Source organism: Gossypium hirsutum, chromosome A08 (genome assembly GCF_007990345.1).
Source record: "Gossypium hirsutum isolate 1008001.06 chromosome A08, Gossypium_hirsutum_v2.1, whole genome shotgun sequence".
Classification (NCBI taxonomy): domain Eukaryota; kingdom Viridiplantae; phylum Streptophyta; class Magnoliopsida; order Malvales; family Malvaceae; genus Gossypium; species Gossypium hirsutum.
The window spans coordinates 101,576,859-101,589,306 of record NC_053431.1 but is presented as its reverse complement, the minus strand read 5'-3'; the positions used below and the strand labels follow the sequence as shown (position 1 = coordinate 101,589,306).

The 12,448-nt window shown below is 30.7% G+C and overlaps 1 protein-coding gene across 1 annotated transcript; it reads right to left on the bottom strand.

The window, feature by feature from the left end:
* Positions 1-5,165: 5,165 nt before the first annotated feature.
* On the bottom strand, positions 5,166-6,055 carry LOC107936516 (LOB domain-containing protein 1). The gene is made up of 2 exons (XM_016869260.2): positions 5,719-6,055; positions 5,166-5,632 (listed from the first exon to the last, which is right to left on the bottom strand). The coding sequence occupies exons 1-2, from the start codon at positions 5,905-5,907 to the stop codon at positions 5,318-5,320; spliced, it is 504 nt and encodes a 167-aa protein (XP_016724749.1). The 5' UTR covers positions 5,908-6,055; the 3' UTR covers positions 5,166-5,317.
* Positions 6,056-12,448: the final 6,393 nt, after the last annotated feature.

Below are 12,448 nucleotides of genomic sequence, written 5' to 3'. Positions count from 1 at the left end.
TTATTGAACTTCTGGTTCAAATTACTCTATCCTAACTCATTACAAGTTATTATTTCTCTCCCCCTAATGTCAGGAAAACTATTGAATCAAAATTGTAATCACAAATTATGACATAATTGAATCTTGAATACATTCAAAGCATCTAATAATATAAAGAAACTTGTAATTAATATATATTCTCAACTTTCTTTGAGGATTCACTCATCTTTGTGCATTGTGGTGGAGAAATTGGAACATATATGCATATACAAAAATTCAAAGATGAGAAATAGTTAGCTCTTGATCAAAAACCAATTGTAATGGAGAGTATTTATAACTTATTAGCTTGATGCGTACAACACATAAATCAACATAATCTCATATTGAAATAGGACGTTTAATTCTCATAAGTAATGATTTAGACATTAATCAGAGGTGTTTAATAAATAATTTCTCTAAACCATTATCCGCAAACTTTTACAAAAGTTTTTCAAACTCAATCAATAAAAGATTGAGATATAAACTCATCAGTATTAGCAAGATGAATTGTCTTAATTGTATTATCTGAAATTAATTATTTAAACAAGCAATGTTGCAAACAACATGTTACATATTGATAACATGTATGTGATTATTTTGTAGATGCATCTACCAAAATCATATAATATCAAAACCAATCACATGGTGGATGAATAGGCCCATATTCATTTCAGAAATGCAAGACATAAAATCTCAACTTTAGCTAGTGAGTTTCTAATAATCAATATTCATTGAGAACAAGCAACATATGAGAATTCTTTTAAATTAAAGAATTTTCTGGTTCTTTAATGAATGTCTATTTGACTTATTAATTAATTTTCGCATCATATATGATCCAGGATGGTCTAACTAGTCACGCCAAGTAGTAAATGCATTTGTATCAGTAAACTTCTGGTTTACTTTAACGTGTGTTTCAATTGCACTAAATTGTAACATATTAATAATTTTACTATCATTCTTTTTACTTTATATCCACATATAAGTGCTATTGTGAAATTTATTACTGGAAATGTCTAAATCAATGTGAATATTATAATGTCACTAAGTCAACAAACTAAATATAATTTCCAAACAATTATATGCAAATTTGCTTCAAGGAATATGTCAAAATCTTGAAATATCTTAAAAAAAAATTTGCAACTTCAGGTGTATCCAACCATAATGAGCTTTAGATAGAATTATCATATTTTATTACTCATAAATAGATCTTTCACAATCAAATATTTTGCTTCCAACCCCTTAATGGGATGATGACAAAAGAAAATCGCAAAGATTATAAAATAAATATAAATTAATAACACAATCCTCTCTCATCCTTTCAAAATAGATATTTATAATAATAGTGATTCATATAAAATATAATATTTTCCTCATTCACAATCTTAATAGAAGATCCATTATAAATATCTTCTAAAACCAATGGATTAACAATCACAAAATATTAATATATTAGCTCTTCTAGAGCTTTCGACTAATTTTGTACTATCAAATATTGGAATAATATTTGTTTGTTTTAGTACCGAATAAGATAAATGCTTTCTATCTATATTGATAGAATTTATTACTACATTCTCATATCCTTCATCAAAGAATATTAACAGAAACAAAATATTTAGTCATATGCCACATATGTGGCCAATAATCTTTCATATCACATTGATAACATAAGTTATTTTTACCCTTTGAAGAGTTATCTTGAGAACTCTCATTGTTCTCTTATTTATTACTATGTTCCCACTTTTAGTGGTCCATGATTATATCTTTTATTTTCTTTATGTTTGCATTCACTTTAGGGAATGTAATAAATCTAGTAGGATAGACTTCTAAATGCCTCAATTGATTCTTTATTTCATAATCACCATCACAAAACATGCATGGATTTCAAATCAAAATCTATCTATTGATGTTGTCATGATTAGTCTCCAATTACATCCTCAATTACAACAACAATTATGATCTCTATATTTTCATTTTTCATAATTCTTATGTAATGCTACATTCACTTCAGGGAATGAAGCAAAACTAGTGGGAAGAATTTCATACTTTTTCATTAGTAACTTATTATTTTACTTAGCCCCTAAAAGGTATGAAATCGTTTGAAAATACTATTAAAGTCATCTTCACAATATTGTTACTGCAGGAGCACATTAGATATTTCAATCATATAGTGTAATGTATTCCTTCGGGGAATATATACAATACAGATACATAAGTATCTCATGTTATTTATATATATGGTTTTAATGTAAAACACATGAATGTTTTATTCAACATATATCTTCTTGATCTAAAAAATAATATTATATTTTATGAAATTTTGCATCACAAGGAGCTAAAATATAAGCTCTTAAAGAGCTTTTTACAGTTTGATGCACTATTAGCTCTTCATGAGCATGTAATCATTTTATTGTATAACCTTAATGAGTACTTAATTTATTTTAAATAAAATTTTATTTATTCATATAAAAATAAAATGAATAGGTATAAATAAAAAATATATTAAACGTAACAAATAATAAATTTATGTCACTAATAAATCATTGTGGTTAGATAATATATATTTTATATATCATACAAAAACAAAATATAAAATATTATAATATGAAATTAAAATAACTTCATAGCTATAAAAGTTTAAACATAGACATTTTCTAACCTCCACCTCTTATGACATAATTTCATCTCAAATTTTACAGTGATATAAAATTAGCACAAATAGGGTGAGTATCCCAAAGTTCATGACAAGTAAGTATTTTTGCTCACATTCCGTAATAATCATATATCTTGATCAAAATCAAAATTAAACCAATCAATTCTATTAAAAATGAAAAATATTTATCTCCACATAAATTCATAGAAATACGGATAGTGAATTATATAAATTGAACTTTTTAGTAGAAATCAAATCAAATTTCAAAAGAAGTTTATTAGATTGGCTTACATTACCATGGATGAGAAGTAGTGATTACAAACATCCTTTGTAATGAAGAGAAACAGATCATCCCTAAGCAAATATCAAAAAGCAAACTTTGAGAGTGAATCTTACTTCTCAATTTCATATAGATAATGGTATCAAATCTTTCATCATCCTTAAGAACAAAAGTAAAATAAGTTAATCAAAACAATGATAACGTATAATGAAAGAGAAATGAAATATAATAATCAGATATGAAACATTAAATAAAAGAAACTTCCTGTAAAAACTTTGCATCTTGCTATCAAAGATGTTGAAAATCATGAAAGATAAATTTGATCATCGATAAAGGGAACTATCACTTTGAGCAAGATTGTGCTGATAATGTCTTATAAAACAAAGAAAGATAGAGATAATAAAGAACAAAGAAAATATGAAAGCAATAGAGGATGTACATTATTGATAAAAAGGGATGATTACAATGTTTCATCAAAGTCTCTATTTATAAGCACAAGAAGTATAAAAAAAAGTAGAGATTTAATTCTAATAACTATTAGAATTTAAAGTATATTAAAACTTTATCTTGATCATGATGGACATCCACTTAATAAGATATTCATAACATATATATTTTAAAACTTTAAAAGGGATAGGTGTTTTTTTTTTGGATTTGGAGGGAGGGGCAAATTTTAAACTTTTTAGGGGGTTTAATGTAAGAAAGTTCATTTTAAAAGAGGTGCTATGTAAATTTCTAAAATGGTAGAGGGTAGTAACCCCCACCTACCCACCTTGTATCCACCAATGCCCGTGCAAGAATCCTGCCTCTTGAAAGTGTTGTTTAATAACACGTGGTGCCATCGTACTTAAATTGTGTATATACGTCTCGATAATTCAATCTTCGGTCTGATTATATAAACATAAAAAATATTAAAAAAATTAATAATTTTAACAAGTTAATAATTATATTAATTAAAATAAAAAATTAATAATATTTTCTTACCATTTGTAATTGGACGCCGAAAATATATTTGTCATCCAAACAAATAAGAGACATTGACATTTTTAAAATTATAAAATTCAAATAAGATCAAACAAATTACAAAATATAAAATTAAGACATAAGAATTTGAGAGAAATTGAATAAAAAATTGAGAATAAAATAGTAGAGAGAATTGAGAAAATAGAATTGAATGAAAAAAAAAAGAGAAGAAAACAAATAGGTTTTATATAGAAAATGAAATAGCTATTGGGGGTAAAAACATAATTAGTCATTTGAAATTTTAACCGTTGAAATTTTTTTACCGCTTTATATTTTTTGACCATTGGAGGAAATGACTGTTGGACGAAAACATCTTCCATAAGAGGTGTTTTCTGTGTTTTTCTTATCAAAATCAATCTATTTCTCTAAATTTGAGAAAAACAGACCTAACTTCCTTATTACCTTGGCATTTTTGCCTAATTACCCCTAATTAATGTGTTGTATTTGTTATTTGTTTAATGCTTTGAATTTAAGTAATGCCGTGGTGTATTAATGCTCAATTATTTCCTTCGTAGATGATATTAATTAGTATTTAATTTATATTTTTAACTTTCGATTAACTTTTTAAGTGCATGTTAAAGAAACAATATGCTTCTTTTCTCAGGCACTTCACGTCGTTTTGTCTTTATATGTAACCAAAGCAATTCACTTGAGGCCAGCGTCGGGTTAGGTATTAGCAGTAGTGGTAATAATGGTTTATTTTGAATCGAATTTTGAAATAAATTTGTAGTTAATACACATTATTACGAATTTTTAAAAATTTAAATCGAAACCAGACAATATATTAAAGTTAATTGAAACAAATCAAATTTCATCATTTCGGTTCATCGATTTTAAATTAAAAAAAAAACAGAATTTAACTTTATTTGGATAAGTGCAGTTTTTTAGCTGATGTACTGAAATCAAACAGAGTTGAATAAACTGAAGTAGGAACCAAACCCGAACCCAACTGAATTTAATATAGTTGGAATTGACTTTTTGATTTTTTTTCAGTTCAACCCTAGCCAGAAAGCTTACTTGGAGAGTTCTTTAGAACCATCTTAGGGAAATGGGGTAAGAAATTTTCGTCACATTCACTTTTTTTTTTTTTTACTGAATTAAAAGGTTCATTTCCTGTGGTATTTTCTTAACATTTGATGCGGTCTAATCAACTTGAAAGACACTTTTCTTGTTTCTGAATTTGGCAAGAAAAACATATAAGAGTATCTGCATTGACGACACATAAACAGATCTTATGAAATCAATGGTACCAGTTGATGGTAATCATAGTCTAGTCAGTAGCACCTATAAATTTCATATTCTTGGTCCCAGTTTTTCCGTGTTCTGACTAGATATACCAACATATTTTAATGGGGTTTTCCGATTAATAGATTAGAGGCCATAGAATCTTCGTAATCCAATGAGAAACTGAGGCCATGATCAACGGAAGAGGGTACATCAAGATGATCAACATTCATAAAGATGCCCAGCAATTGATCTTTTTGCTGCTGCAACTCCAATACGCGAGCATTTGTTGATTTAAGCTGCAGTTTTAGGTCTTGCACCATCTTCTGCAGCTGAAAAATGGTTCCCGTGCTGCCATAAACAGGGTCTCGGAGCCTTGCTCTCGCTTCATACACCAGCGCTTTAACAGCATCCTGCCTGTTTGTTTCCTCCACCATCTGGTATCAAAATCTCATAACAATAAAACAATCAATAATAGTTTCTAGTTTCTTTCTACATGCAAAGCTCATTAATTACTACCTACCTGAATCATTTTGATAACGTTGCTAGCACCAAAAACCTTATGCACACCGGCAAACTTGTCAGGCTCATCGCCTGGGAAATATGGGGCGAGGATGCAGTTACTGTCGCATCGCCTGCGTAGCATCCTACAAGCAGCGCAGGGTTGATGATGGGTCCTAATTCCCAACCTAGCCGGAGTCTGTGAACCCATTTTTGAGGACTACATGCTGTGAACCAAAAAGTCTATATAAGGAGGAGAGAAGTCTAAGAAGGGTGATGAAATTCAAATGTTAGTGGTGGGAAGTTGGGGATGCGGCCACTTAGAGACAGGATTAGGATAATGGCATTGTTAGGAAATTTAGACAGTGGACCTAACAACACTGGGGATTAGTTGGGTTTTTTCATTAAATAAACTACGGTTTATCACTTTCTCATAGAATTTGACATTAACAATTAAAAAACTTCCTGTAAATTTTGAATGCTAGTTACTTGAAAATTGTTGGCTTACGAAGACCAAGTAAATCTAGTGCGGAAAATGATACCTAAATTTGATTTCTATAAGCTTTTAAGGTTCAAAATCCCTCGTCGTTTTGACCTATTCTGAGTATCAGTGCTTTGAGTTTCAATCAGATTGGGAGCACCCAAAGCACCGATCTGTTGTTAAGCTTTGGCATCATCTGCATGAGTCCAAGACTGATAACTAACATTTTTGGAGTTTCCTGGCTTGTTTATTTGACAATTTGGCTAGCGGTTTTGCTCTTTAATTAAAAAATTGTAATATATTTTAATTTTTAAATCTTTTTCGCATTATGTTGATTCGGAAGTCGACAGGAATAAATTATATGATAAAAATTGGTTAAAATTTGCCATAGGTTCCTATACCTTTTACAAATTTGAAACTTAGTCCATATACTTTTATTTCCAAATATTTAGTCTCTTTACTTTTCCACATTTCAAAATTTCAGGTCTAACTGTTAATACCATTAATTTCTTTTTGTTAAAATTTGTTTGTGCGACATTTTGAAATTAAATATACTCATTTGGTAGCAATGTAACTAAAAGAATGTTGTTATAATGGACTTAAATTTAACAAAATAATTTTAAGAGTGTTGACAATTGAATCTAAATTTTGAAATCTAAAAAAGTAAAGGGACTTAATTCAAAATCTACGAAGAGCAGAGGGACTTATGGCATATTTTACCTAAAAAATTTGTTTATTTAGGAAAATATAATAAATAATTTTTTTAGACATCTAAAGTAAGAGATTTAGGAAATTTATTCGGTATACCATTCATGAATTTTTTTTAGATTTCGCAAGAGTATGATATGTGACATTTTTAAAATATGAAAAAGAAAAATATATACTACACAAATGGTTACACAACAATGAGATTGATCCTATTTTGGTCATCCAACTATAATTTTTTTTATTAATCATTAAAGTCTTTGAAATTAGATTTTTTAGTTACTCAACTGTTAAGCTAATAACAAAAGTATAACGTTAGCTTTTTTTTATTGGTATAATAATGAATTTAGCCTTTCAATGTTTACACATTCTATCAATTTGGTCCTAGGTTCTAAAAAATTAACAAATTTAGCCCTCAACAATTACAAATTTTGACATTTTAGTCTTAATTTTAAAAAAATAGATAAAAAACATAAAAATATAAATTTATCAAAGAATTAAAACAACATAAAAGAGATAATTTTATATGACTTCTGACTTGCCACAATTCGTGGTGTCAAATTAGGTTCTTTCTGGCACTTAATGAGCTTGTTTTCGACACAATTTAGTGTTATTTTGATTAGTTTTACATTTTAGTCTTTAATGTTTAATTTTGGTAAAATAAGCATTTTGACACATTTTTAGGCGTTTCGATGACTCATTAGGCCAATTCAGGCCTAGGGTATGACTAATGGGCTACTTGAGTGTGCAGATGTTGTTTCAGGCTAAGGAACGTAAGGGACGACTTCAGTGTCACGACATTAGCATGCATTGTCATAACATCAAACATCAAAGCAACCAAGGACGAAACAGAGGCGATGTCGTGACAAGGGGTGCTTGGACGTCACGACGATGTGAAGAAAACCTGGACAACGGCGATCATGTTTTGACAACTAATTAGGGTTATTGCTCCTTAGTTAAACACTTGCTTCAAGGGTATTTTAGGCACCTAGTACCTTTAATGTAGCCTATGTAAGTCACGTTATAACCTCATTAGAGGCGGAGTCGGTGTAGACAAACATATTTCTTTACATAGTTTTATTTAGTTTATTTTATGTTCGCTTAATCGGGAAATCTTATTTTGAGGTTGACAATCGCGAGCAGAGGATGTTCAAGAATTGCGCTATTTCATCGATCAATTCATAAGTATTCACTTGTCCCTATTCTTCTATTTATATTTCGTTTATTAAATCTTTAATTGATGTTTGTATGAATATTTGAATATATTTCGTGCTTAATATTTATCCCACATGATTAGGTTGTTTCGTTAATTAATTGATTGAGTAAATAATAACCTAAAATTAAGGGTTTATTCAAGGGACTTATTATACTAGGAAGTGACACTCCTAGTAGAAAATCTAGACAGGTGAGACCGAGAGGGTATCTTGTTGAGTAGAACTTGTGCCAAGTAGTGATATCGAGAGGGTATTCGTATGCCTAGGTGAGACTGAGAGGGCATCTTAGGTGGTAATCCTTAGTGAAGATGAGAGGTATTCTAAGATAAGGGTGGTAATTACTTAATTAAGAGTAATTATTGACTTTATTAATATTTAGGGTTACTATTAATTATAGGTTAAAAGGGCTCGCGTAGTCTAAACAAGGAGTAGGAGAAACCAATAGTTAACTTAGGGTTAGTTTTGGTTTAGGTTAAATTAGTTCATTAATTTTATTATTGTTTTGGATTTATAGTCTTAATTCGTAACTCGACTAGATTAGTACTTATTTTTTGTAATTAATTTAATAGTGATTTTCTCCAATCTGCAATCCCTTAGGTACAATTCTCAAAATACTTACCAGGTGTTTTGTTGTAAACAAACTATATTACAATTTGACCCGTATACTTGCAAACACCGTTATCTATTTTATATCTTTTCGTTGTAGTATTTCCAGCCTAGACGTTAGCACATTTGGCGGCGATCAAGTTGTTGGCGTCATTGTTGGGGATTGCGATGGTGGTAATTGTTATTGAATTGATTACCTTGTAAAATAATATTAATCGAAAGACTAATGAATTACATAATGTGTTAAATTTTTTTTATTAGATAGTATGTTAACTTTTTTTATTACTTTTATTTTTCATTATTATTATTTATTTTATTTATTTACCTTGTTGACCAATTAAATTTACTCATGGGTGAATTTGATGAAGATTTCAGGTGATGTAATGATTGGTACATTAACAAAGGATCACATTAGGTGAATGGAGCTTCGACAAACCAATGGAGTTATGATCAAGATGACAATATGTCTGAATATCCACCCGAACCTCATTGTGGTTCGTATGAGATGTCCTCATGGTACAATGAATGGGATGTTAACGAAAGATCAAGTTGGCTGGACAAAGCCTCGATGAACCAGTGGAGTCATAACCAAGAATATGTTAGGCTCGAATATTCACTCGAGAAACAATTGGAACTAATTATGAATGATGATGAGTATAGATGGTATGATGCGCAAAATGGGCGCAAGTATAGTAAAAATTGGGTAGACCAAGCTCTGACAAACCACTGGAATTACGATGGAGAATATGGTATGCTCGGATATTTAAATATGGTTCGACAAACCAAGAGATTTACGATTGAGGAAATAAGCAACATGAATATTCAGAAAAACCCTTACCTGAGTCAACTAAACATAAGTTGTATCACTATAAGTCTGAGTGGGAGAGATTATATCAAGAATCCCAAGCTAAATAAGAGAGAGTCCAAAGGTAGTCGAACCAGTAAGAGATATCTGAATATCCAGTTGAGATCCCTTGTAATTTTTATGAGATGCCCACGTGCAAAGCATCTAGGCAATCCCTCACTGAGGATATGTAAGAACTTAAAGATTTGATCGCACAAGTGTTGGAAATGCTGGAATCGCTTAAACAACAAAGAGGCATAAAATCCAATGGAAGAGGTTGTGTATGATGTTCCCAACTCTGATCATAAGGACCATTGTACTGTCATCGATCATCCTACATTAGATGATAAAAGCCAACAAGAGTTTGGAATAGGAGGCCATAAGGATGAGTTGAATATGGAAGGTGTCTCCGATCCAATTGACGTAGCAGTAGATTTAGACATTGAAATAACAACTAATTTGGAGCTTCAACTATTTTTTATTGAAAGCGTAGACGGACCAATACATTTTCAAGCCATAGTGGGGAAGATGCCAACCGAAGAAGTCAAAGAGTCCATATCGTTCTCTTTCGATAATGGAGGTAAAGTTCGGGTTAATAGATCCTTACACGATATTGAGGTGAAAAAGCTTGAAGTAATAATGCCCCGAAAGATATTTTGGGGTTGGCTCAGATTTAATGTCAAATGGCTTGTAATGTGGATGTTGTGCCAGACACAATTAAGGCAACATCAATGGAATCAACTGAAAGTGCTGTTTATATATCTCGATAGAAGAACAAATGACAGATCAAAGTATCGAGGACCAGTTGGAAGTTCTTCTATAATGGCGATAAGGATCATCTTGACTTTGAAAAAGGGCTTTTCATTTAAATTTGTGTTGATTTTAATGTTTATTTGTTTGTTCATTTTTATTTCTTTATTTTATTCTAAGACTTAGATTAGTAATTTTTATGTGTTTTCTGTAGTGGTTATTAAGCTTGTGCAGTGGAAAAACCAAAGAATCGAGGAAATTGAAATTTCACGTGCGGGGAAGGCCAAAATAGAGAGTCATGTCATGACGTGCTAGACCCATGTCGTTGCGACGAGATGACCCCACGTCTCAACATTGGCCTACGAGGTTACGACGAGCTGGCCAATGAAGTGCATGACAGTAAGTGGCATCGTGATGTGGAAAATCGTGTTGTCACGATGAGCAGCTCAACGTCGCAACATTATGAAGGGCACGCCACAATAAGCTGTAACATAGTAGCTTTGGAAATTGTAATCGATCCGTAACGTCACGACGAGCCAAGATATCATGTTACGATGAGGACACTATTATAAAAGGGCCTGACCTGCCACAAATCGTAGTGGCAATTTAAGTACTTTTCAGAACTTAACAAGTTTGTTTTCTAGTCATTTTAATGTCTTTTATTGCATTTTCACATTTTGTAACTTAGATTCAAATTATTGCAAAATAAGCGTTTTCACGCATTATTTCGAGTTTTAACACTTTAATTGAGTGTGCAGGATACCTATCTTTAGATCCAAGAGCATCAAGAATGACAGTCGAATCGTACCACAAGCTTTCGAAGTCGCAACAAAACTGAGCCAATTCAAAATTTTATATTTGAAGTTGTGTGTCACGACATGCCTTAGCCTGTGTAGCGACAGAAGTGCGAGATAGGGCAAAACTTAAGGTCATTTCCACCCGCGCAACTCATATTTTATATGAGTAAGGCTTGTATTTGACCTAATTAAGGCTGCTAAACTTTTCTTATAAATACTTAAGTTGAGGTAAAGCTAGGAAGCTTTTGCCAAGCCATCTTTAGGTTCTAGTTTAGTAGATATAGATTTTTAGTTTAGGTTTATTTTTATTTTAAAACAGTACTATTTCTTATTCTTCAACTTGGATTCAATTTGAGTCCAAGTCTTTATTATTTTATATTTTCGTAATTTTCTTTCACTTCTTGTTTGCAAACTACAAGACCTCAATCACTGTTAAAGGATTTTTTGATTTTAAGTACATCAAGTTTATCAAATGGACAATTTCTATCTCTTTCTCTTTTACGTTAATTTGAATTTTTGCATGATTAATTTAATTGTGGAAAAGATGGTTTTTAAGTTGATGAGTGGCTAGATCCTTAGGAAGATTAACGAGAGGATGTGTAAGTGATTAATGAAGGAATTAGGGTTTTTCCAATAGAGTTAGTTGGTATAAATACATGTGTGTTTAAACCCTAAGATTGATGACCCTAGGAAGTAATCTAGGATAAATGAGGTTGAGAGATGAGTTTACCAAGTAAATCATGAATTTTTCTCGGTCAAGAAAGGTCTAAAGATAAGTGAGTACTAGTCAATTAGTTAATTAGTAGAGACCGAGAGGTCATACTGGTTAGTTAATAACTAATTCCCTAATAAAACCCGAATTCTGAAATTAATTGCAACCATTAAAGCAAGTTAATCTTCTGCCAGTTAATTGAGAGATTTTTGTTTGTTAACTTTGTTTTAGTATTTTAGTATTTTATTTTACAACCTTAATCTTTAATATTAATTTTTTTAATATGATTTTTAGTTATAACTGTTTAGACATGTTGATGTAGAAAACATATTTAGATTTAATTCAACATCTCTTGGGTACGATCCTCGAAACACTTACTAGTGTTTCGTTGTAACACTAAACTGTATTACAATTTGACTTGTTCACTTGCAGATACCGCACCTATTCTATATACTTCTATTTTCATGATTTTTACTTTAAACTTTTGGGTGTTTGGAGGTGGTCAAGTTGCTGGTGCTGTTGTTGAGGAGGTTTCAACATTAAATTTAAATTTATTTTATGCAATTAGTAGGATAAATGGGAAAATTAAAAATTATATATACAATTTCTTTGTTTTATTTTATTTTTTCTATTTTTAATTTTT